We start from the raw sequence: 26,606 nt of genomic DNA, 5'->3' as shown, positions 1-26,606 counted from the left end.
CAGTGGCTCAGTAAATATAGTACTGGGCCTGAAGACAGACCTATTGGGATTTAATTGGGTGATATCTCTGTCTCTTCTTTCCTTCCTTAAAACCTTTTATTTTTTCTCTTTGAATAGATATTGAATATCAATTCCAAGGCTAATGACAGGTAAGGACTAAATCACTTGTCCAGGGTCACACAGCTAGGAAATGTCTGAGGTCATATTTGAACCCAGGACCTCCCATCTACAGGCCCTGTGTTCTGTCCACTAAGCCACTTAGCTGCTCCATGGTACATTTTCTAGATCTCTTTAGAGGACTTTTATAGACAGGAATTCATCTCATAGATTTCTGCTACTCTTCATCCTGGCTTTTAAAATCACCCATTCAAAATCCACTCTCTCTCTATGAGAGAAGTTTGTTCTCCTTGTGACTCTACTCTACTCTCCCTTATCACTGTCATTGACTATTTATCCCTGATGAGTTTAATGTATTTCTACATCAAATACTCTGTTTTTACCCTTTCTTTGTCTAGTTTACATAAGAATGAGGTGCAGATAGTGACTGCTTCCCTACTGCTTTATCTTTCTTTACTCTTCTTCCCACATAAGAAATAATAAGTTCTATTCCCTTGTTCTTTTCCTCCCTGGCTCATTCCTTTTATACTCCACCTTTTCTTTCTTAAGGCTATTGAAACAGAACAAGTTTTCAACCTCCAATCTGTCTCATTTAATTTTAATTTCCAGTGATCCTCAAAGATAGTGAGATTATAAAGGAAATTTGTCTTTACTACTCCTATCAGCATTCAAGCATTTCATTATTTAGTCCCTTCCATTTACTCACACTTATTGACCTCTTTTAAGTTTCTCAACTTATCTTGCAGTTTAATTTTATACTAGGTTCTGATCTTCTGATCAATATTGTTTCAAAGTCTATTTCATTAAATGTCTACCCCAAAACAAATTATACTTAGTTTTGTAGGTTATATTATTCTTAGTTGAAAATCATTATCTTTTGCCTCTTGGAATATCAAATTTGAAGATTTTCTCTCCTTGTGGACTTTGACTAAAATATCTCTGGGATTTTCATTTTGGAGTTTCATTCTGGAAGGGAACATTGAATTCTTTTTATTTTCAATTTACCCTCTTGTTCTAAGACAACTGGCACTGAAGTTTATGTTTTCTATAGTTTTCAGTGAGTCTGATGAGTACTTAAATTGTCTTCTCATTATGTTCTACAAGTCAACTGGTTTTACTAAAAGATAACTTATGCTTCCTTCTTTTCTTTAATCTTTTGATTTTATTTAGAGAATTTTTTTTGTATCTCAAGGAGTCATTAAGTTCTGGAAACTATGTTCTAATTTTCAGGTAGTTTGTTACCGAAGAAGGATTTTTACCTTCTATTATAAGCTATTAATTTGCCTTCAATTTTTCCCCCGAGTACTTATTTTTCACACTTAATTTCATTCTTAATTTCTTACATAATTTTGCCAGCCAATCCTAAATGATGAACCAAAAGTCTTAGTGCAATTTTATACTTTAGTAATTTGAAACCACAGTAAGACTTTTTGGGACACCCTTGAATATCACTTCACACTTTCAAACCCCACTTCAAGTTCCCTTCCCCAAACGAAATAAACATTTTTGGCACTTATTCATTTCTTGAACTCCTATGATTCTTCCTCACATGTTTAGTAAACATTTAAAAAGTCAATCCTATTAGTATAGGGTTGTATTAGTATAGATTTTGTAAGATTTTTGATATAAATTAACTACATGTCAACATTTATTAGAATAGCAGTCTCTTCTACCTCACTAAAAGTCAAGAGACTATTATATATAGACCTTATCTTTTCTTATCATTTTTCAATATTGTACCTTAATAGAATTGTGATATTTTTTAACCCACACACTTTTCATCTTTTTTTTAACCCTTACCTTCTGTCTTAGAATCAGTATTGTGTATGTTTGTGAATTTTAAAATCTCCATCTTGCTTGGTCTAGCACCCAAAATTGTGCACACCCACACCACATGGGCATGTGCTAGTCAATGACAATTCAGAATTAACTAACTGCCCACCTGGGCTGTCTTAAGCCAAGCTTGAGCCACCAATGGCACTTTTGAGGCAAAACAAGTGAGGTAGGGAACAGCCTCTGGAATTTGCGCACTTCCTGTGGACAGAGCTAGATGGCAGTTTGTGCTAGGAGCTTGAAGAGGGAGGAGGCTCGCAGACACCTTCCCTTCAGATTGGTCACATGAGTCAAGGACTGATTCCTTTCTACCTTGGCCCTTTGGGCCTAATCTCCCTCTGGCTTGACCAGAGGTTGAGTAACCCCCTTTCCAAAGGTTGAGTAACCCCTTTCCCTTTTCTCCTCTCTCCTTCTCTCCCTCTCCCTTTTCTTACTCCCATTGTGATTAAACCACCATAAACTCCATTTTGACTTGAGTGTTTCATTTTTAGGAATTTCATAAGTAAATTCCTTGGTGACCATAAATTAATATTATAACAATCTTTAAAGGTGATATTTTCACCATAACAGTTTCCAAGGCAGAAGAGAGGTAAGGGCTAGGCAATGGGGGTTAAGTGAGTTGCCCAGGGTCACCCACTTAGGAAGTGTCTGAGGCCAGATTTGACATACTTTTCATCTTAGTATACTAATTATATATTCTACTAAGTATAGGTTCTAAGGCAGAAGAGCAGCAAGGGCTAGGCAAATGGGGTTAAGTGATTTCCCAAGGATCACATAGCTACCAAGGGTACGAGGCCACATTTGAACTAATAAGCTCCTATTTCCAGGCACTCTATCAATTGAGCCACCTAGATGCCCCAATAGTGGCTTTTTAATAAATATTTCCTGACAACCTTAGAATGAGAAAATTTTCAAGTAGAACCAGAATGAATAAGCCCTTCTTGCTTTAATTAGGAAATAAAAAAGATGAAAAATAGATGAAGGAGATTGAGTCATATGAGCTGTCTAAAATCACAGATCTAGTTAGTAATGACTGCATAAACAATAATACTTTTAAAGCCCTTTGCAAACTGGTTTCAAACTACTTTTCCAGGCTTATTACATTCTTTCTTTCCAGCACTTTTAAAGCATTCTCTTCAAAGTTACTAATGATCTCTTAGTTATCAAATCCAATGGTCTTTTCTCCTTGGCCTCTATGTGACTTTTGACACTCATTCTCTTCCTTGATACTCTCTTCTCTCTCCTCTTTTTCCTCTCAACTATCTGGCAGCTTCTTCTTCATTTCCTTTGCTGGACCCTCATTCAGATCATGCCTTCTCATATTAAGTATTCCTCAGAGTTGGGGCTTGGATTCTCTTCTTTTCTATCTCTATGCTGCTGCTTCACTTGGTGATCTCATTGGCTCCCATGGATTTAATTACTACTGATGATTCTAAGGTCTACCTTTTCTGCCCCTAACCTCTCTGCTGATCTCTGATCTTGTATCTCCAAATTGCTTTTCAGACATTTCAAACTGGATGTACAGCTGATACCTTAAACTCAATATATCCAAAACAGAACTCATTATCTTTCTTCTTAAACCTTTCTGTGTCTCCTTCTTTCCCTGTTGAGTTGAGGGCAACACCATCTTCCAGATCTTTTTTTTTTTTTTGGGCAATCTAAGAGTTATCCTTGACTACTCACTCTCACTGCCCTTTGGCCCCCATCCAATCTATTGTCAAGACTTGGCAATTTCACCTTTGCAACCTCTTTTGAATATACCCTCTTTTCTCTTTTGACACTCCCACCACACAATATTTATCCTCACCACTTCTTTTTTGTATCCCCAGTGCTTAGCACAGTGCTGAGCATATGGTAGGTGCTTAATAAATGTTTATTTATTGACTACTGTTCAAACTTGCCATTCTCTATACCTAAAGTATTCCAAAGGCCCCTTGCTCAAAATGTCCTCCTTATCTGAAAAATAATTATCACTTCATCCTAGTATAATATCTAATAACTTCCTATAAAGTTTAGCTTGTATTACTTCCTAAAGAAAACTTCTTCTGATTTTTCTAGTTGCTAGTGCTTGCAGGTTTCACCTTAGCTACAAAATATGAGTGAGGCACAGAAACAGCATTTGGAATATTTTATAAGGAAGGGTCAGGCAGTTTGTCTATAACAAAGAGTTCTTCTAAAGGATAATATGAAACAAGATTGGGAAGTGCCAGAATAAGGGTTTTATAAAAATAAATTTAAAAGGGAGCTTAAATAAATTAATCTTCAGTTTTTCATCATTCCAGGATATAGCAAAAAAAAAAATTCTGATTTCTTTTGTTAATGCTTTAGAATTCTTTGTGTATGGCTTTTTTTCATATGTGGACATATATTAACTATCTTTCCAGGAGGGAAAAGTGGTTTTTTCAAGTTTGGCTTCCCCTCACCTTCTGAAAAATTTTCTCAGTTCTTCTAATCCTAATTCTCTAGAAAGATTCTATAGGAGGACAGACAGATCAGTTCTTCAGAGAATTCTATTGTATAGTTTCTCACTTGGTCAGACTGTCCTGTTTTCTAACTAGGGATCACTGCATACATTTTCCCTTAGATGCCCAATATATGGAATACAGTTTTTCTTAATTTATTTTGTTTGTTTAACCTAAAATTCATAATAACATCAACAAAATGTGAGAGTGAAATAATAAACAAAGAAAGCATGTGCCTAAGTGGGTGTGCTTATTGTTAACATGTGAAAGCAAGGATTTCGATTAACATCCTTCCTTTAATTCTATTGGGGTATTACCCTTCTCCCTTCTTACTGAGCACCTTTCCACCATGTTACACTGCAGAGGAAAGTTTCGCCTATTTCACAACCCCTAGCTGAAATTCCACAAGCAGAAGGACATGAATCAAGTTATAATATGGTTGAAATGAACCTCAGAAGGTCATTTAGTTCAACCTACACCCGAAACATCAGTCTTCTCTTCAATATTCCCCCCAAACGGTCAGATAATCTCTCTTTTATAATTGCTTTCAATCTTCCTGACAAGCCTCATACAGATCCATGGGTACCATTAAACCTACCAATGCTTTTTCTGATACTGCAAGTCCAATATAGAGGTAGGGTTCTTAAACCTGGGACCCAAGAATAATAAAAATAAATTTGATAGCTATATTTCAATTTAACTTGTTTTCTTTGTAACTCTATACATTTAATTTTATGCATTTTCAAAAAAATGGAGGGGTCCAAAATATCAGTAGTGTCCACAATACAAAGAAAGTTAAGAGCCTCTAAGAGCAAAGAGGAAGATGTTATTATTGTTGATAATCACACTTACTTTTTTCAGCCAAGGCTTTGGCAATATATTTTGAATGTCTATTTTTAATCACTTGAAGCATCAATTGGTGATGCTACTTGATTTTTATATTTTAATTTTAGTCACATTTCTATATCAATCACCTTTCATAAAAAAAAAGGGGGGGGGGAATATGTAGCATCCCAAGCATATTCACATCTATGAAATATAAATGACTGTATGGCTACTGTGTCTCCAAGCATAAGGTTATACCAATGAGGTTTGTGAAGGTAACCTTGAACTGGCCATGCGGCCCTTGGCTAAGACAAACTCATTAACATGCTTGGACTCAATTCCCCGGGAAAGCCCGGTTTGCAATCTACACGCCCAAAGGTGTTCCCTCTACCTTGCCACCCAATCTTAATTGTCTATACTTTGGGAGTACCGCCCAGGCAGGACAGGAATAAATTCAGAGGCAATCCCATGAACTTCCTCTTGGCCTTTCTCCACTTCCATGGAGCTCCACTGGGCTCCTCAATGACTCTGTCCCTCTCTCTCCTCTTGACCTTCTCCTTCCCCGAGGCTGTAACCATCTCGGCCTGCATTTCCTATCTTAATCTCCTCATCCACCTCGTGTTCCTTTGTACTCATACTCTCCTACCAAAGGGAGTATCATAGGGATTGCCTGCCCTATCCAACCACTGACTTGTCCGTGTCTTTCATTTCCAACCTGGTTCTCGGTTCCTGCCTCTCCTCGGTCCCATCACAAAGGTGAGCCCCTTCCCTTGTGGGACCCTGCTGGTCAGGGAAGTCCATTAAGGAAAACCCCACACTGTGTTTTGTTCTGCGGTACATTTTAAGGACATGTATGAAATGTCAATGGTGCAGAGGAAGGTGACCCATTATATGTTACTCTTGGCTTTCATATAAGTAAGAACTGAGCATAAAAAAGTATGCCTGTACTCAGACCTAGAATGTATGATTTTTTTTTTTAAACCCATATCTTCCAACTTGGAATAGATACTATGTATTGGTTCCGAAGCAGAAAAGTGGTAAAGCCTAGACAATGAGGGGTAAGTAATTTGCCTAGAATCACACAGCTAAGTGTTTGAGGCCAAATTTGAACTTAAGACTACCTATTTCTAGGCTTGGCTCTCTATCCACTGAGCCACCTGCCTGTCCCATAATGTATGATTCTAAAAAGGAGCCATATTAATTTATCTTTATATTTATGATAGCTCTTAATATGTTAAAGGTATTCAAAGATTTGGATGACTCAATGTGAACAGTCGGTTGGTTGGGCACTGGAAGATAGAAAATATTTTTATTTTTTGCCTTTTTTCCCCCTTAACCAAAAAGCCACATAAAAAATTCATTCATGTTAAAATTTTTAAGATTATGTTTGATAATAAAAGTTCCATTTTGTTACAAGAAATATACTTGGGACTTCAGGTGGAGCCAAAACGGTGGAGTAATCCAGAGCAGCTCTGCGCTACCATGAAAATACTCTCCAAGACTAAAATATCACAACAAAACAAGTACAGGAGTGAAAGAACTAATAAGAAGATAGAATGAAACAACTTTCAAGAAAAGGAAAACCCAAAAGGTAGACAAAGAACATCTGGGGCTCTGGGGTTAGAGGAGAGCAGAGCCAGCAAGAAGCTGTAGCAAGGAGGGAAGAGCAAGCCACATCCGAATACCCCACATCTGTGTACAAGGTTTAGGAATCTAGGCCAAAGCCAGCATCCAGATCCCTGAGAACCTGCCTGTGCAAATAGTGGGACAAGCCAACCCATAATCCTTGAAATTTCAAACCTGTGGAGAAGTCCTAAGCCCCAGCCCTAGGAATTCTAGTCTGGGCTTGGGATAAAGACTTAGTTCACACTTTGGGTTGGCTGATAGTACTAAGTACTGATCTTTTTGCCTAAAGCTAAGGGAGGAACTCCAAGACAGGACAATCAAAGGTGTGCCTGACTTGATCAAGTATACAGTGAGACCAAAAACTTGAGCCTAAGCCTAGGGCTAAAATTTTATCAGCTCCTGATCTCAGAGTGAGATCAAAAGTTTACACCTGAACTTGAGGCAAGTCTAAGCAATCGGCATCTCAAGGGTCAATTGAATCATCAGGGGTATGGGGACTCTTAGAACTCTCAGCTCTCAGCCCTCAGACCATCACATCATCTCCCCAAGCCTACCTATAATTAGATAGGGAAAATGAGCAAACAACAAAAAAAGCACCTAACTCTAAAGAATTTTTATGGAGACAAAGATCAAGGTACAAACACAGAAGGGAATGGTAAAAGCAAAGGAAACACACACAAAATCCAAAAGAAAAATATGGAATGGACAAAGATTCTCAAAGAACTTAAAAAAGGACTTCAAAAACCAAATAAGAGATGCATAGTAAAAGTATGAAAGAGAAATGAAAGTGATGCAAGAAGAAAGGGGCCAATTGAAAAAGGAGAACCAAAAGGTGACAGAGGAAAATCAGGCCTTAAAAATAAGAATTGATCATCTAGAAACTAATGACTTCATGAGAAATGAAGAAACAAAGCAGAATCAAAGGAATGAAAAAAAAAGAGGAAGATATGAAATGTCTTATTGAAAAAACAACTGACCTAGAAAATAGATCTAGTAGAAAAAATTTGATAATTATTGGACTATCTGAAAGCCATGATCAAGAAACAACCTTGGCTGTAATACTACGAGAAATTATCAAAGATAACTGCCCAGAGATACTTGAGGAAGAAAATAAAATTTAAATTGAAAGAATTCACAGATCATTTCCAGAAAGACAAATGACAACTTCAAGGAATATAATACTTAAATTCAGGAGCCAACAAACCAAAAAATATATATATATATATATACTTTTTGCAGCCAGAAAGAAGCCATTCAAATAGCATGGAGCTATAATCAGGATCACACAGGACCTAGCAGCTTCTACATTAAAGGATTGAAAGGCATGGGATATGATATTCAAGAAGGCAAAAGATCTGAGTTTACAACCCACAGTCACCTATTCAGCAAAACTGAGCATATTCTTTTAGGGGGAAAAATGGATTCAATAAGATAGAAGATATCCAAGTATTCCTGAGGAATAAGCCAGACCTAAACAAAAAAAAAAATCTTAAGTCGAAACATGAGACACAAGAGAAGGCCAAAAAGGTAAATAAGAAAGAGGAAATTTAAGGGACTCATTAAGGTCAAAATATATGTCTACATGGAAAGAGGATTTATGTAATTTTCAAAAAATTACTCTTAGTAGTAGTAGAGGAGATGGAAGGAATTTATTCAGAAAGAGGGTGGAGAAGTAAGCTGATTATGATAATATGATATATGATGATAGTATATATGTGTAAATATGATGATATTGAACAATATCTATGTAAGATATGATGTATGCATATGAATGATATGTTAAAAAATCAATCAAGGGCTGAAAGAGAGAGTTGCACTTAGAAAAAAGGTAAGGGAGAGATAGAATGGGGTAAGTTATATAACATAAGGACGCATGAAAAATTAATAGAGAGAGGAAAGGATAAGGGTGGTGATGGGCAATGATTAAACTTTACCCTCATTCTAACTGGCTTATAGAGGGAAAAACAAGTATACTCGGGGGGGGGGGGGGGGGGAATTCTATCTCACCCTACTCAGTGGTGTATGGATAAGAGAAGTGAAGAAGGAGGTAACTGGAGGGGGAAGGAACTGGAGGTTGGTGACAAAAAGCAATATACTGGTGAGGAGGAACAGAGAGAAAGGGAATAGAGCAGGATTTAAAGGGGATAATATGATGGAGGGCAATACACAGTAATCATAATGCTGAATGTGAATGGGATGAACTCACCTATAAAATGGAAGCAGATAGCAAAGTGGATTAAAAAACAGAATCCTACTATGAGCTGCTTACAAGAAACACCTTTGAGACAGGGTGACACACACAGATTCAAGATAAAAAGCTGATGAAGAACTTATTATGTGTCATCTAAAATAAAAAAAAAAAAAGCAGAAGTAACAATCACGATACCAGACAAAGCTAAAGTAGAAATTAATCTGATTAAAAGAGATAAGGAAGGAAATTACATTTTGCTAAAGGGTATCTATAAACAATAAAGTAATATCATTATTAAACATTTATGCACCAAATGGTATAGCATCTAGATTTCTAAAGGAAAAATTAAAGGAGCTCAAGGAGGAAATAGAAATTAAGACCATACTAGTGGGGGATCTCAACCTTTCCCTTTCAGAACTTGATAAATCAAACTGAAAAATTAATAAGAAAGAAGTAATGGAAGTGAATGAAATACTAGAAAAATTAGAGTTAATAGATATCTGGAGAAAACTGAACAGGGATAAAAGGGAATATACTTTCTTCTAAGCAGTACATGGTACATATACAAAGATCACTATGTACTAGGGCACAGAAATATTGCAAACAAATGCAGAAAAGGAGAAATCATACATGCAACTTTTTCAGATCATAATGTGATAATTATAATTAACAAGGCCCTTGGAAAGGCAAATTTAAAATTAATTGGAAACTAACTAATCTAATGCTTCAAAACTGGTGGGTTAAAAAAAATCATAGAAACAGTTACAGACTTCATTAAAGAAAATGACAATGAGGAGATAACATATCAAAAACCTATAGAATACAGGCAAAGCAGTACTCAGGGGAAATTTTATATCTCTCCAAGTGCCTATAATAACAAAATTGAGAGGGAGAAGATCAATGAATTGGGCTTGCTACTTAAAAAATGAGAAAAAGAACAAATTTAAAATCCCCAGATAAAAACTAAATTGGAAATCCTAAAAATTAAAGGAGAAATTAATAAAATTGAAAGTAAAAGAACTACTGAACTAATAAATAAGACTAGGAGCTGATACTTTGAAAAAACAAATAAAATAGATCAAGTATTGGTTAATCTAATAAAAAAAATAAAGAAAAGAAGCAAATTAAGAGTATCAAAGATGAAAAGGGTGATTTCACCTCTAATGAAGAATAAATTAAGGTAATTATTAAGAACTATTTTGCTCAATTATATGGCAATAAATATGACAATCTTGGTGAAATGGGTGAACATTTAAAAATATATAAATTGCCTATATTAACAAAAGAGGAAATAGAATATTTAAATAATCCCATCTCAGAAAAAGAAATTGAACAAGCCATCAAAGAACTTCCTAAGAATAAATCCCCAGGGCCAAATGGATTCACAAGTGAATTCTATCAAACATCTAAAGAACAACTAATCCCAATTCTATACAAATTATTTTATAAAATAAGCAAAGGAATTTTACGAAATTCCTTTTATGACACAAATACGGTACTGATTCCAAAGCCAGGTAAATCAAAAGCAGAGAAAGAAAACTATAGACCAATCTCCTTAATGATTATAGATGCAAAAATCTTAAATAGAATACTAGCAAAAAGACTCCAGCAAATTATCACAAGGATTATTCACTATGATCAGGTGGGATTTATACCAGGAATGCAAGGATGGTTTAATATTAGGAAAACCATCCACATAACTGACCATATCAATAATCAAACCAACAGAAACATGATTATCCTAATAGACACAGAAAAAGCTTTTGACAAAATACAACACCCATTCTTATTGAAAACATTAGAAAGTATAGGAATAGAAGGGTTATTCCTCAAAATAAGAAACAGTATTTAAAACCATCAGCAAGTATCATCTGCAATGGGGACAAGTTAGAAGACTTCCCAATAAGATCAGGAGTGAAGCAAGGATGCCCATTATCACCTCTACTGTTTAATATTGTACTAGAAAGCTATGATAACAATTAGAGAAGAAAAATAAATGGAAAGCATTAAATATGCAAAGAGGAAACTAAACTATCCCTCTTTGCAGATGATATGATGGTATACTTACAGAATCCTAGAAAATCAAGTAAAAGGCTACTGGAAATAATAACTTTAGCAAAGTTGCATGGTACAATATAAACCCACATAAATCACCATCATTTCTTTATATATCCAACAAAATTCAGGAGCAGTTATATGAACGCAACAACAAAATATTTTTCACACAATTAAAACTAGATCTAAATAATTGCAAAAAACATTAATTGCTCCTGGGTAGGGCAAGCTAACATAATAATAATGACAATCCTACCCAAATTAATCTATTTATGCAGTGCCATATCTATCAAACTACTAACAATAATATTTATAAGAATTAGAAATAATTATAACAAAGTTCATCTGGAAGAACAAAAGATCAAGAATATCAAGGGAAATAATTAAAAAATTGTGAAGGATGGGGGGAGGGGGGGCTAGAAGTACCAGATCTTAAAATGTATTATAAAGCAGTGGTCATCAAAACAATATTGTACTGGCTAAAAGATAGAAGGGTGGATCAATGGAATAGAGTAAGGGTAAATGACCTCAGCAAGCTAGTGTTTGATAAACCCAAAGATCCTAGATTTGGGGACAAGAATACAGTATTTGACAAAAACTGCTGGAAAAATTAGAAAATAGTATAAGAAAAATCAGATCTAGATCAACATTTTACACTCTATACCAAGATAAATTCAAAATGGGTAAATGACTTAAATTTATACTTTATGGAATGAAATCATAAATCATAAAAGGTGAGCATGGAATAGTATACCTGTCAGATCTGTGGGAAAGGTAGGAATTTAACATCATGCAAGAGATAGAGAACATTACAAAATGTAAAATGAATGATTTTGATTATATTAAATTAAAAAGGTTTTATACAAACAAAATCAATGCAACCAAAATTAGACGGAAAGCAATAAATTGGGAAAACATTTTTAAAACAAAACTCTCTGAAAAAGGTTTAATTTCCCAAATATATGAGCAATTAAGTCAAATTTACAACAAAACATGCCATTTCCCAAAAAACCAATGATCAAGGGACATGAATAGGTAATTTTCATATAAAGAAATCAAAACTCATTATGCATATGAAAAAATGTTCTAAAACCCTTCTGATTAGAGAAATGCAAATAAAAGCAACTCTGAGGTATCACCTATATCTAGCAGACTAGCCAACATGGCAGCAAAGGAAAGTGATAAATGTTGGAGGGGATGTGGCAAAATTGGGACACTAACACACGGGTGGTAGAGTTGTGAATTAATGCAACCACTCTGGAGGGCAATTTAGAATTATGCATAAAGGGTTTTAAAAGAATGCTTGTTACCACTACTGGGTTTTTACCCCAGAGATTATAAGGAAAAAGTCTTGTACAAAAATATTAATAGCTATGCTCTTTGTGGTGGCAAAAAACTGGAAAATGGGGGGGAGGTGTCCATCGATTGTGGAATGGCTGAATAAATTGAGATATCTGATGGTGATGGAATACTATTGTGCTGAAAGGAATAATGAATTCCATGTGAATTGGAAAGACCTCCAGGAATTAATGCAGAGGGAAAGGAGCAGAACCAGGAGAACATTGTACACAGAGACTGATGCACTGGGGCACAATCGAATATAATAGACTTTTCTACTAGCAATGATGCAATGACCCAGGACAATTCAGAGGAACTCATGAGAAAGAATACTATCCATATCCAGAGAAAGAACTGTGGATACAGAAATGCAAAAGAAAAAGATATGATTGATCACATAGTTTGATGGGGATATGATTAGGGTTTTGATGCTAAAAGATCACTCTACTATAAATATGAATAACATGGAAATAGGTTTTGAACAATAATACATGTATAACCCAGTAGAATTGCTTATCAGCTCTGGGAGTGGAAAGGGAAGAGGAATGGGAAAAATCATGAATCATGTAACCATTGAAAATACCCTAAATTTTTAAAAAATTAAAAAAAAAAGAAATATCCTTGGAGATATATCCTACATTATAGCATAGCCAAACTGAATAAAACTATGCTTAATCATTCAGCAATTGTAAAAATAGTCAAATAGAGACTATCTTGTTATTTTGGATGTTTATACAAATTCCTTTAAACCAATGTCCTTTATTGTTACACTGCTGCCCCCTAGAGGACTTTTTAAAGCAAAAGAACAGTAAGTCAAGATTTTAAATACATAGATAATTGATCACAAAATTAAGAGGCACATAAGTCTCAGAAATACTTTTAGGTTATGGAAGATACCTGATAATGTCTTTTATTTCTTTCTGAAAAGCAAGCAAACTCAACAACAACAATTCCATACTCAGTTCTTAGCAATTCAGGTCCCAGAGAAACATCATCTGTGTCAACTCTTAATTTTGAGGCTCATTTAGTCACTACTCTGATCCTCCAGAAATCTCCACTTCATGTATGTTTGCTTTCAGTATCTATAAACTGACAACATCTGTAACTACAATGGACAAAATTTTAAACTAATTTTATTTCCTAATTTTCTAAATGAAGAAATTAGGTCCTGAAAGGTTGTTTTGTCAAGTTACATGGATGGTAAAAAGCTGAGTATTTTAAGTGAAGCTCTTCAAATCTTCAAACTAAGTCTTCTTTCTACTAAACTCCTTTTGCTTCAAACAGGACGTTAAATAACAGCATGACATGAAGGTTACCCACCAACCCACGGAGAGTAAATGTAGAATAAACCATAGTGGTGGATTTGGATTGAGAATACTTGGTTTACAATCCTAAGTATGTCACTTACTACCAGCTCTTCTATGTTATAAGATGGAAGAGTGAAAACATAAGAAAGGGACAGTAACAACAAAATGAAGCCTTACTTAACTGCCATATAATGCAAAGACACTGAATTTGGAATCAAAAGGCCATATTTGAATTGTAGTTCTGCTACTTACTGTGTGACCTTTCCTACTTGGACCTCAGTTTTCCTTATCTAGAAAATAAGGATTGTATTAGATGATCTCTCATGTCCTTTAGAACTCTAAAATCCTATTATCTTCTCTTTTTCTCTCATAGATAGATAGACAGATATGAAAACTGCTTACACAGGAAACTGCTGAGTCACTTAATTACTCTGGGCCTCAACTTCTTTCATATATAAAAGTTTTGGAATAAGTGTCCTCCTAAGTCACTTCCAGCCCCAAATCTGATATGAATCTTAAGAGTATAGATAAAAAATAAAGAAATTTATTACAACAATTAAGTATAGACAGTCCCTAATTTATGACCTAAACATGTAAATCAGGGCTTAGAGAATCTCAGGTTACTTACTCAGATTACGCATTTAGAAGTACGAGAGGGATGCATTACTTGTATTAAAAATACTTCATCTATATTATAGGCCAATGGGACTTTTGTAGGATTACAAAGAAATATAACCACCATTTATATCATAATTTCTTTACCTTTTCTCAAGGAGAGGAAAGGTAAGGACTATGTCTTTTCTTCAAGAGTCACAATGTCTTAAACATAACAGATACTCAATAAATATATGTTAATTTGAATTAAAATAGCTGACTTAAAATTAACTTTAGAAATATAGCCAGTTTTTCAGCACTTAGCTAAATCCCTAGCACATAACAAGAGCTTTAGATGGCTGCTGCTTTGACATCCAAAATATTTTCTTATAGACCGAGGTGATTGTTCATCCAAATATATTTTATACCTTGATATAAGTAGATAGGTAGAAAAGGAGTTGGTTTGGAAATACTTCAAGAACAAGGCATTAGATCTCTACTGTTACATACTGGTACCCAAGTAATGTTAAAATAACTAAAGAAACATCTCTAAAACACTAGATTCCCCCTTCTTCCTTTGTTCCCACCATCTCCTAAAAGAGTTATGATACAACATGAATAAGAGTAGCACATGATGACAAGGTACAGATAGGTTGTGACTATCACCACTGGAGGGTGGGGATACCCACATTCATGAGATCAAAAATTCACTGAAATATACAAACAGAAGGAAGAGATGTCAAAGCACCTAAAACCCATCATCTTTAAGGATTACAAACACTGTAACCCCCTGAGGAAACAAAGACAAAAAGTGAACTAGCTCTTGCCCTCAAGTTTAGATTTGATCAGTATAACATATATACAAACAGGTATATGTGATATGTATAAAAAATGAATGCAAAATTATTTTGGGAGTAGAATATCAAAAATGGTTTCATGTAGAAGGTAGAAGGACTTCATGTAGAGTAGTGAGCTGAGCACTGAAAGGAAATTAGGGATTCTAAAAGGAGTGCATTCTGGGTATTGGGGACAACCAGTTGTATAGGCATTAAAATGGAAGATAAAGTGCAGATGTGGGGAATCACTGAAATCAGGTTTGAATAAACCATTTAGAGTATGAAATTGACAAGGTAGGCTGAGACCATGTTTGAATGATTTTGAATGGGATGCTTTATATTTTCTCTCACAGGAATGATAGGAAGCCAGTAGAGTGTAATGGAGAGAAGTCAGATTTGAGTTTTAGAAAAATCAATTTGGCAGCTACACAGAGGATAGATTAGAGTAGAAAAGTCTGAGATAAGATGATCAAACACACTATTGAAATAGTTCAGGAATGAAGTAGTGAGTGGCTCTATGAGGATGGTGGTTTTGTGAATGGAGAGAAGGTGATGATGTAAGGGAGATTGTGGAAGTAAAAATGACAAGATATGACAATTAACAGGAAATATGATATGAGAGTAAGGAGTCGATGATGACATCTTGGTTGTGAACCATAGTGACTGGAAAGAGGTAGTATCCCCAATAGTAATAGAGAAGTTCAGAAGAGAAGTGGGCTTAGGTGAAAAAATAATGGTCTGGTTTAGACATGTTAAGTTTGAGGTACCTATGTGATATCCTGTTTGAAAGATTTAATAAGCAGCTGATGATGGAGTAATAGACCTGATCTCTGCATTAAGGTTGACCATATAGAACTGGGAGTTACTTGGATAGAAACAATCATTAAAATCCAAGAGAGTTGCTGATGTCAACAAATGGGAGATTACAGAGTGAAAAGTTCTAGATTAGAGCATTGGGGTACACTGACAGTTAGGCATGATTTGGATAATCTCACAAATGAAACAGAAGAAACTGTTACATATGTAGGAAGAAAACTGAGTGTTACAATAATCTAGAAATGAGCACAAATGCAGGAAAAGTGTCAAATGTGACACAACAGTGTCAAATGTTATAGAAAAGTTAAAAAAGGATGAAGACTGAGAAAAGACAAGTGGATTTGACAAATGAGAGATCACTTTTTTTGATAGAACAGTTTTTTTGGAGTGATGAAGTTAGAAGCCAAACTACATATGGATTAGGATTGAGACCAGAGGAAATGGGAAGAAGAAACTGTTTCTCTTGGGAGTTTGGCTGAGAAAAGGAAGAGTGGTTAGCTAGACAGGATGGTAGGGTTTAGTGAGGATTTTTTTTTTTAATGAGGAAGACTAAGCCATGTCTATAGGAAGCAAGGAATAAACCAGTAGATGGGGATAGAATGAAGAAAGTATCTAACAGCCTGAAAATTGTAAATATTGTTTTCAGCATCATCTTGAAATAGTTGCTCAGTCTTTCCTTCCCTTCCAAATAACTAGAGAAATACTTAGTTTTGTAAAAAGGAATTCTTTATTCTTTTTTGATTTAACAGGGGATCTGGAGGTCCTCTTACCATAGAGATATTGTAGGGATTAACCAGCCCACAGTAACAGGAAGTAGAAATCATAGAGACAGGAAGGAGGAACAATAGAGACAGGAAGTGAGATAGAGGAAGATTATAAAAGGGGCCCAGCATTAGTTGGTTGGCCTGTCAGTTGCTGACAGTTGGTGGGAGGGGAAGTCAGTTGCTGTCATGTCTGACAGTTAGGGCTGGCAATTGGGAGGAAGTTGGCTGTTGGGCTTGAGTTGGTCATTGGGGGTTGGTTGCTGGTTGTGTGGGTCAGTGAATAGTTGATGTTGGCATTTAGTTGCTGGAATATAAAGTTGGGTCTGAGCTTACTGAGAGGGCTTTTGGCTTTAGCCTTTAGAGAGCTTTTTGCTTTTTGGTTTGGGTTGTTAGGTTTTTTTCCCCTTCCTTGAACTTTTTGAAAGGTGGCCAGTCTTCCTTGACAGACCTAATTGGCATTTGATTAAACCTGGATTGGGTTGGTTTTGATTGGGCTGGATTGGGTTGGAACTTTGTGGGTGGCTGTTATCGGTGGTGGTTACAGGCAGTTATAGGTAAATATAGGCAATTTTAGATAGTAATAAAAGGCAGTTAGAGATAGTTATAAGATAGCTAGTTAGGTTTTATGAAATTTATTTCTCTACCTCTTTCCTATATTTCCCTCCTTTACTATATATCTCTATTTTAATTAAATGAAATTGTTAATTGTTAAAACCTGTCAGAAGTTTTCTTTTCTCTGGCTTAAAGGAATAATATTAATTTACAACTCTACTATATTCCCATTAAAGCTTAAATTATTAAAAGCTGCTCTCTTATTTTGTCAAAACCCCTATTTTAACCCTTACAGTTTGGTTTAGAAGATGTAAAATAACAAAATATTTAAACTTATTACTTATCATAATTATTTACTTTCACATAGCACAATACTTATCCAATATAGTATTAAACCTGTTCTTTTACTTCCATTTTATCATCTGTAAGGTTTAGGGGTGATAACTCATACGGTTTCTTCAAGTTCTAATGGTTTTAGGACTATAACTGTGTCAGATTAGCTTTAAATTTTATTTTAATACAACAGATAACTGTTTATATATGTTTAGTACTCACAATCTGCTGTTTATGTAACATGGTTCTCTAATCAATTTAAAAATTAAAAGGAACTAGGAAATTTTCTTGAGGCACAGAAAAACATGATATTTCTAGGAACTGTTTCACTGACTGCTGGTGTAAAGCCAAGTAGATTATATATATATATATACTTGGCTTTATATATATATATAAAACAGTGACACGTATGTACAAATATCTTGATGACATTTTCAAAAATTTTAAGTGAATATTCAAATAAAGAATAAAACAGGATCATGTTTCCATTTTAATAGTTTTTTTAAAGAATAAAAGACATTTTAAATGCATTCACATTTGCAGAAATAATATAAAAAACCATAAATCTTGACTTCCATTCTGTTACTGCACCATCTAAGCTAGATGTCACAGTTCCCTCACTAGACTAGTTAATTCTGTTTGGCATGTCATGGGGCTGAGCTTGATTGGCCAATGGGTTCAAACTTGCATGAAGGACCACATATAATGGCATTCAGATCATATTTAACATCCATCCACATTGGATATCTTCCAGCTAACTAAAAAATCTGTTAAATGCAAAAAGTAAATAAAAATCAATATATCCCTAGATACCACCAAGGTTGGGTAATGCCAATGTTTTCTTCTAATAGGCTAAAAATTTGAGCAAGGCAAAGAGATAAAAGAAAAAGAAAAAAGTGGGAAGAGAAAATAAACAAATGAAGAAAGCAAAGAAAAGATTTAAATAGACCTGGAACGTTGAAAAGTAATAGATTCAGTCTTCTTATTCCTTCCTTAATATGCTTTTAAAAATTATTATTCAGGTAATGATGTGAAGGGAGAAGTATGCTCATCAACAAAGGAATTTAGTTTTCCATTTTTGAGGACTCTAAATTCTAGTGTAGAGGTCAATTGAAAGTATTCCCTAAAACACAGCAAAATATTGAAGATATTTTATTCAACCAACAAGTATTTATAAAGTGCTTACTCTATATCAGGCACAATCATAATCACTAAGAGTATGAATATAATCAGAAAGATCAGAGTGCAGTCTGGAGAGTAAGACATAATTTGCCTGGATGTCCTCATTAAGTGAAGTTCTTGGGGTGTGGGGATCAGACAATCAGAAGTAAAGGACACAGGAATGTATTCCAGAGCTGAAGTGAGTTCCTAAAATGAAGTAGTTTCTGAGGTATGGTAAAAAAAATCCCAGGGTTTAGCCTATTCTATTTAAGGATGACAATGTACTGCTTATATGTCGTTAAGTAAAAGATATCTGCCTAACAATCCTGAAAGGAAAAATCAAGAGGATGAAGAGCACTTATTGCTCATGCTCTAAGATAAAATACTGGGATAATGTATTAGTAAATAGATCCTGGACAGATAATCCAGATATCTTGTCCTACATATACTTGGGAACATGCACAACATTTTCAGTGATGTAAATGAAACTGTTCTTCAACATAAAACCCTCATCTTTTTAGCAGGAATTGTAGGCCTGATGATTTTGTACTGCTGTGAAGAAAGAACCACTATAACTTCTGGAGTGTCAAAATTACTTGTGACCTAAGAGGCAAAGCAGAGATGGCAAGGTGAACATAAGTAGAATATGCAGAACATTGACAACAATAATTTATACAAGCAAAATGATGTAAAGTACAAAGAAATATATGATTAGTCAGGTACTGAGAAGCAAGAGCATGATTCACTAGTACAATGTTAAAAGATCTAGAGAAAGGCCTCCCTGCCTTCCTCTAGGAATGTAGGTCTTCTATGAAAAGATCATAGGAAAATATGAATAACAAGATATTCTCAACAGAAGATAATAGTGTGTACAAAAAGATCTATTCAGTAAATAAAAGGTAAATTTGGATATCATAAAAGGAATAAATCAGAGATGGCATAAATAGGAAATATTACAATATATTCATGCTGAAGTTAGGAAGTCCTTGAAATTTCTGCTGGGTATGGAAATGGAAGAAGGAATGTATCTGAGAGATCACTTTGCAGAAAAGCTTTTTAATATGGTGATTCTACTACAGAAAAAGAGAGATAACAAAATGAATGATGACTCCAAGATTTTAAACTTGGGGTGACTGGGGAAGTGGTGGTAGCATTAATAAAAACAGGGAAACTGAAAAAGGAAGACTTTTTGTGAAGGAGGAAGAAGGAACAATATACTAATTTTATTCAAATTGAACTGAAGGTGAAAGTGAGATAGTGAAATACAAAAGTAGTGCCTTACAGTGTAGGGGAAGCAGTTTGGAATTTAAGAGAGGCACATAGTATAGTGGAAATAATACTGGATTTGTAGGTAAAAGACCTGTATTCAGATTTAACTGTCATTTAGTGTAACTTGGGGAAAATCAATTTCATATCTCTTGATATGATATGTTTCCTCATCTATAAAATATAAGGCATAAAGATATGGCTTCCAAAGTTCCTTTCACCTCTAAAGTCCTATATCCCACAGGCAATAGTCAGCAAATAATACATTCAGTATGTACTATGCATAAGATGGTAAAGATAATAAAAATAAAAGTCCCAAGTTCCTTTCCTTGAGGAGTTTTCAATCTAGATGGAAGGATAAGATATATAATCATACATGCACAATAAAAGATAACAATAAAAAGTAGTTCATGAATGATAAATGTTCATGAGTGATACAAATAATTGTAACAGGAATTCGAGTAAGAAGAAACTTATTGTTGGAGAAAATGGTTAAGCATAAATAAGGCAGAGAGGTGAGATTCTGAAATTGTTTTGAAGAATAAACAGGATGGAACAAGGAAGGCTACTTGTAAAGAAGGAAAAATTATGAACAAAGATATATAGATGAGAATAAATCAAGTTAAAACTAAAAAGTGTTAAATATAACCTGTAAATAGAACATTTTGCTAGGCCGTAGGCAAAATCCATTCAGATAACATGTCCATTATGATTGAACTTACAGTCTATTAAGGGGATATGGAATATACATAGGTATATAATACAAAATACTCTCTGATAAGAGAACCAGAGTTGCAAAACAGAATGTTTTATGAGATTTAAGGGAAGAAAGATAATTGCTGACTAATTGGGAGTGTAGGTTCTCAGGCAAGGCAAAAACAGTACCTGCCCTCTGGGAGCTCATAACTAATGGGACCAATAACAAGCAAATAAATGTGTACAGATTATCATTAATAGAGGGAAGGCAGTAGAATTAAGAGCAAGAAACGCTTCCTATGAAAGATGTGTTTTTAGTTGGGACTTAAAGGAAGCCCAAGGGCAAAAATGGGAAAGGAGAGTATTCGAGGCAAAAAGAACAATCAGAAAAAAATGCCTGTTGTTGAGAGATGAAGGATGAAGTCTCTTACTTGTAGAACAGCAAAGAGGCCAGTATCAGTGGTTCAAAGAGTATGTGGCGGGGAGTGGGGTGAAGACTGGAAAGGTAGGGGAGGTTAGGAAAAACTTTGAATGTACATGGATTTTGCATTTGATTTTGGAGGCAATACAAAATTCACTGAATAGAAAGTGACATGGCCAGATCTGTATTTTAGGAAAATCACTTTGGTAGCTGAATGGAAGATGGATTAAAATGGGGAGAAATTTGAGGCAGGTAGACCAACTGTCATAGGTAAACTGGTAAGAAGCTAGCAATGTAAACTGAAAAGAACTGGTCACAGAAGAAAAAGTGATATGACTAAGATCAAAGGCAGAGATATAGTTCAGGAGAATATTAACTGTGTTAAAAGCTGCAGAAAGGCTGAAAAGGATGAAGACAAAGAATAGTTTTGAGAGTAGAATGTTGCCTGTCTTTCATGAACTCATAGGGTGATGTCTTGACTTGTGCATGAATTGGATTTAGGTAAGGCAGAGTTGCACAAAATTCAGCCTTTCTAAATTTCTAGAGTTAGTCCAGTCGTAAGACAAAAGTCAGGACAACTGGTGATGGCTCAGGATGCAGTGGATAACATCTTGGCATCTTTGATGTCTGACCAAGCTCTAAGAGCTCCACAATTCCTGCTTTAGCTACTTTCATGACTGCTGGAACAAACTGTTCTCACCTTTAGGAAAGTCTTCACATGCTTGGATAAGATATGGGTAGACATCTCCCTAACTCATCATGTTTGTGGTCTATCAAGATAACCTCAATCTGGTTTAGCCCACCTGCAAAGGTTTACTAGGGTGTGGCTGCTGGGCATGCTATAGCTTATTGGAGCCACAGGTGAGAGTTGAGACCTAGGTGGACACCAAAGGTGGATGAACACCAGAAGTGCTAGTCCTTCTTGAAAACCTATAAACCCCAATACAATGCTATTGAGCATTTCAAATGTGTACTCTGTCTCTTGCCTACATTTTCTAAAAAGACACCTTCCGCCAAAATGTTTGCAATCAGACTTCTGCCCTGTTCCTCAATCAAAACTTTTCTTTGTCAGTTTTCTTCTTTTTTAAAAACCCTTACTTTCTATCTCAGAATCAATACTGTGTGTTGATTACAAAGCAGGAGAGTGGTAAGGACTAGGCAATGGGGAGTAAATGATTTACTCAGGGTCACAAAGTTAGGAAGCTTCTGAGGCCAAATTTGAATCCAGATTCTGCTATCTCTAGCCCTGTCTCTCAATCCACTAAACCACACAGCTGAGTCCCCCCCCTCCCCCCCCAGTCAATCTTCTTCTTTCTTGGGACTATAGAAGGACTGCCATAGTCCAGGTATAAGTTGATAAATGAGGGCCTACACCAGAGTGATGACAGTGTCAGAGGAGAGAAGGTTTATTTAAGAGATGATACAAACCTGAAATTGATAGCCCTTAGTAACCTCGGTATCATCCTCAACTATTTCTCACTCCACTATATCTAATCAGTTGCCTGTGGGACTCAGAAGATGGCGGTGCCCTTTAGAGTAATAGGGAAGTTTAGAGGGGCAGGGGCTTAGGGGGAAAGATAATGAATTCTACTTTGAATATGTTGAGTTTCAGGAGCAGAACCAGGCACAATTGAATGTAATGGACTTCTCTACTAGCAGCAATGCAATAATCCAGGACAATTTTGAGGGGCTTATGGGAAAGAATGCTATCCACATCTAGAGAAAGAGCCGTGGGAGTAGAAACAGAAGAAAAACAACTACTTGATCACATGGGTTGAAGGGGATATGATTGGGGATGCAGACTCTAAATGATCACTCTAGTGCAAATATTAATAAAATGAAAATAGGTCTTGATCAATGACACATGTAAAACCCAGTGGAACTGCTTGTTGGCTATGGGAGGGGGATGGGAAGAGGGGAGGAAAAGAACATGAATCCTGTAACCATGGAAAAAATATTCTAAATCAATTAAATAATTTTTTTCAAAAAAAATGAATATGTTGAGTTTCAGATGTCTACTGGACATGAAATTCAAGATATCTGAAAGTAGTTGGGAGATGTGAGACTGCAGGTCAGCGCAGAGATTAGGGAAGGTTAGGTCCATTTGAGAATCATCAGCATAGATACAATGAAATCCACAAGAACTGACAAATTCACCAAACAAAGTACTATAGAGGGAAATGAGAACAGAACCCAAGACACGATGTAGAATAGGTTCCAACAAAGCAAATTGAGAAGGAAAGAGTGGTCTGATTGGTTTTGAGAACCAAGGCAGAATGATATTCAACAGATGTTGAAATGAGGACAAGATAAAGAGAAAAAACCCATCAGTAATGTTACTTAAAGTATCAAGAAAGGTGAAAATGAGATAACAGCAAGGGAGTAGTATAAATGGATGCTATGAATTTCAAACAAGAGACCCATTAATCTAGCATAAGAAAGGCTTTCTTGATACCATACCCCACTTTTTGAAACTTTGTGAGAATAAAACCTGGGTATTAAAACCAGCAGAGTTCATATGCTCCTATTTAACTGTCCTCATTAGTCAGGCAAAAGATAATAAATAGAAGTTGCTTTAAAATTGCTTTAAGAAACCATAGTAAACACAAGTACAATACAATGTGTCACTTGGAACAGACTTAACCATGCCTTTTTTTTTTTCTGGGTGTGGGGTGGGGAGGGAATATAAGAGGGGAGATAGTTCACACTATGGCCTTTTACTTAAGCTAAGTTTATTTAAAAAGTTATTCACCTTTACTAACTACTTTTATCAAGTCACATGTTTCCATAATTTTCTTCCTCTCTAAAATTCTCTTTATCCAAGATTTACACACAGCTTTTATATTCAGTCACTATATTAAAGAACAAATCTACTTCCTCCTTTTTCAATTTTCCCCTGAATAGGATGTAAGAAGTACAATAAAATTAATGAAGATTTTGTTAAATCCATTAATAAAATGAACATCTGAGAATCTGTGGTAGCTCTAGCAAGTCTTTCCAGCTCACAAGGTTTCTCTAATTTCTGAAAACAGTAATTTAAATTAATCGTTTTTATTAAAAACAAATAGTAAAGAATAAAACATTCTTGTTAATTGTCTGAACAATACCATGAAAAAAAAAAAACTATCCTTTCTGGAAGGTTTTGAGTTCTATCATGTCATTTATTTTAAAGTGGATATTTACAGTATGTTTAAAAAGTACCTTAATACAAATTATAGGAGTTATTTCATTCACTGAAATAGTTCTAAATGAAAATGTTAATCTTTATGTAAACCTTCAATGACCATATTACAAAAATTAGCTATATCTGGGACAACCCTGTAGTGAGCTACATGAATAAATTTATTCAGTAAATGTGAATTATTTACATATATAGATTATACAAATTGTGGATTACCTGCTGTCGAGTTTTAAAATGTTAGGTATAACTACAGATTGAATACACACACATTCCTATATACACATAATATAAAAACCTATATGAAGATGTACACATATGCATAAGTACACATGCATGTGTATATATGTATGTACATGCATATCTGTGTGTTTTTCTTTTGTAGAAATGTTCAAAGTGAGAACTATGGGGATAGTTCTGCGGTTTACAAACTAATAATGTCTATAAAGGGATAAACAAATAAGACCTGGCCCAACGCAGAAGAAACAGTAGCCAAGTAAGAACTAGAGGTCTAGGAAAAGAGGCCTTGCTAGTGACAATGGCCAGAGAAGTTGGGCCAAGGCATTATTGGTCGGACTTCTGGGGAGGAAGAGGAGAGAGATGCTGGCAAAGGGACTGCCACTTATTGGGGCAGGGCGGCTAGAGAGGGAGTGGTGTGTCCAGGTACTGAGCAGTGAAACCGAGGCAAGGAGGTAACAGTCGAGAGGGACTCACAGTAGTAGGCCACCACGGGGTCCCGCTTGTCATGTTCCTGCGCCGTCCTCAGATGATGCTGGAGGCTCTTAAACTGTGGTGGCAGTGCGGGTAAAGGGGCCAGGGCGGCCATCTCTAATCCAGGCACAGCCGCTTCCTTACTCACACACAGCCACCTTAGTCACCCGGGACTTCCGCTTCCGCCTGAAAGGACGCTTGAGCGAGAGGATCTTGGAGGCGTGCGCGCACGCGTAGGGGCAAGTCAGAAGAGGACATGGAAGCCTCGTTCCCGGAAGACGTCAAGGAAAGAAGGACGGAGCAAGAGACGGGCGCGCGCGCACATGCATGCACGCGAGCTAGCGTACTGACGCAGACGTCCTCACGCATTTACAGAGTTAAAGCAGCTTTGATCATCTATTTAGGCTGCTGAGATTTATTGTTAAAAAAGATCATTGGACAATGGCAAAGGTGTGAGAGAAAATGTTAAAGTTGGAAGCGTCGTTCTTTAATTGTTCTGACAGGCATTTTTGCTTCGCTTCTTCCAACCCCTTTTTGTTTATTTTTAATAAACCTCTCTGTGTACATTATATTCCCATATTCCATTAAAATGTAATCCCTTCAGGAACTGTACTGTTTCGATTGTTTTCTTTGTTCAGAAGTGTGTCTGGCATTTTGTAAACATGTAAAAACTGGATGAAGAAATGATTTGCACCCCACCCTTCATTCCTCGCTTTCAAGTAGTTTTTGAGACTATCGAGAGAAGATCCAAGATAATTTGCAATTTTATATTCAGCTACCATCCCTAATGAGAAAGGACACTTAAAAGTGCATTCACTAAATGCACTTTTCCTTTCAGGAAAAGACTGCTTTTTAAAATCAACAAACATGTATTAAGCAAATTGTACTAGGTTTTCACACCTCAACACCCAAAGTTTAAAACAAAGGTTTACTTTAATTTGTAAATACTGTATTCTTCGTGCATTAATTCGACTTGAGTATTAATGATTAAAGCATTGGAATAATGAAGAGATGACCTTCAATTACTGATCAAGGGCTATGCTATAATGTAACAAGGAGGAAATGAGATCTATAAAAGTGATTGTAATACAAAGCAGAACGTATGATAAACTGCTGTGGGAAATTAGAAAAGAGAAAAAAAACGAAAAGTTTAACGTGTTTGGGGATTGAAAAAAAATAAATATTTCTGAATTAGGAGTTCTAGGAAGATGGCATTAGATAGAATCTGAATGGATAGCTAAAATTTTGACTTCAAGTTGGCAGGGAGGGTATTTTAGATGAAGCAGGCAGCTAGACCAAATAGACACAGAAACCAGAAAGAATGGGAGCATGTTTGGGAAATATAAAATAATATACTTTAGTCTGGAAAAAAATGTGTTTAAAGAGAGCTGTGGGATTGAGGGATATAAAATGCAAAAAGTAATTTGGAGTTAGACCTTAGAGGGTCTTGTGTACCACACAAAGGAGTTTGGAGTTCATTTGATAATTCTTTTGAAGATTTTTGAGATTGTCAGGTGACATGAT

General features: G+C 35.6%; 1 protein-coding gene across 2 annotated transcripts in view; it reads right to left on the bottom strand.

Moving 5' to 3' along the window:
• VTA1 (vesicle trafficking 1) overlaps positions 1-25,405 on the bottom strand; it is a 106,162-nt gene extending 80,757 nt beyond the window's left edge. The window contains exon 1 of one of the 2 annotated variants that reach the window (XM_001370368.4): positions 25,086-25,405. In XM_001370368.4, coding sequence (XP_001370405.1) covers positions 25,086-25,197 — 112 coding nt within the window. In that variant the 5' untranslated portion in view covers positions 25,198-25,405. The remainder of the gene's footprint in view (positions 1-25,085) is intronic. The other variant, XM_007484638.3, reaches the window with a different exon arrangement.
• Between the last annotated feature and the right edge of the window lie 1,201 nt (positions 25,406-26,606).

This window comes from Monodelphis domestica, chromosome 2 (genome assembly GCF_027887165.1).
Source record: "Monodelphis domestica isolate mMonDom1 chromosome 2, mMonDom1.pri, whole genome shotgun sequence".
Lineage (NCBI taxonomy): Eukaryota > Metazoa > Chordata > Mammalia > Didelphimorphia > Didelphidae > Monodelphis > Monodelphis domestica.
The sequence above is the reverse complement of the archived record's forward strand: the minus strand, read 5'-3'. Positions and strand labels throughout refer to the sequence as shown.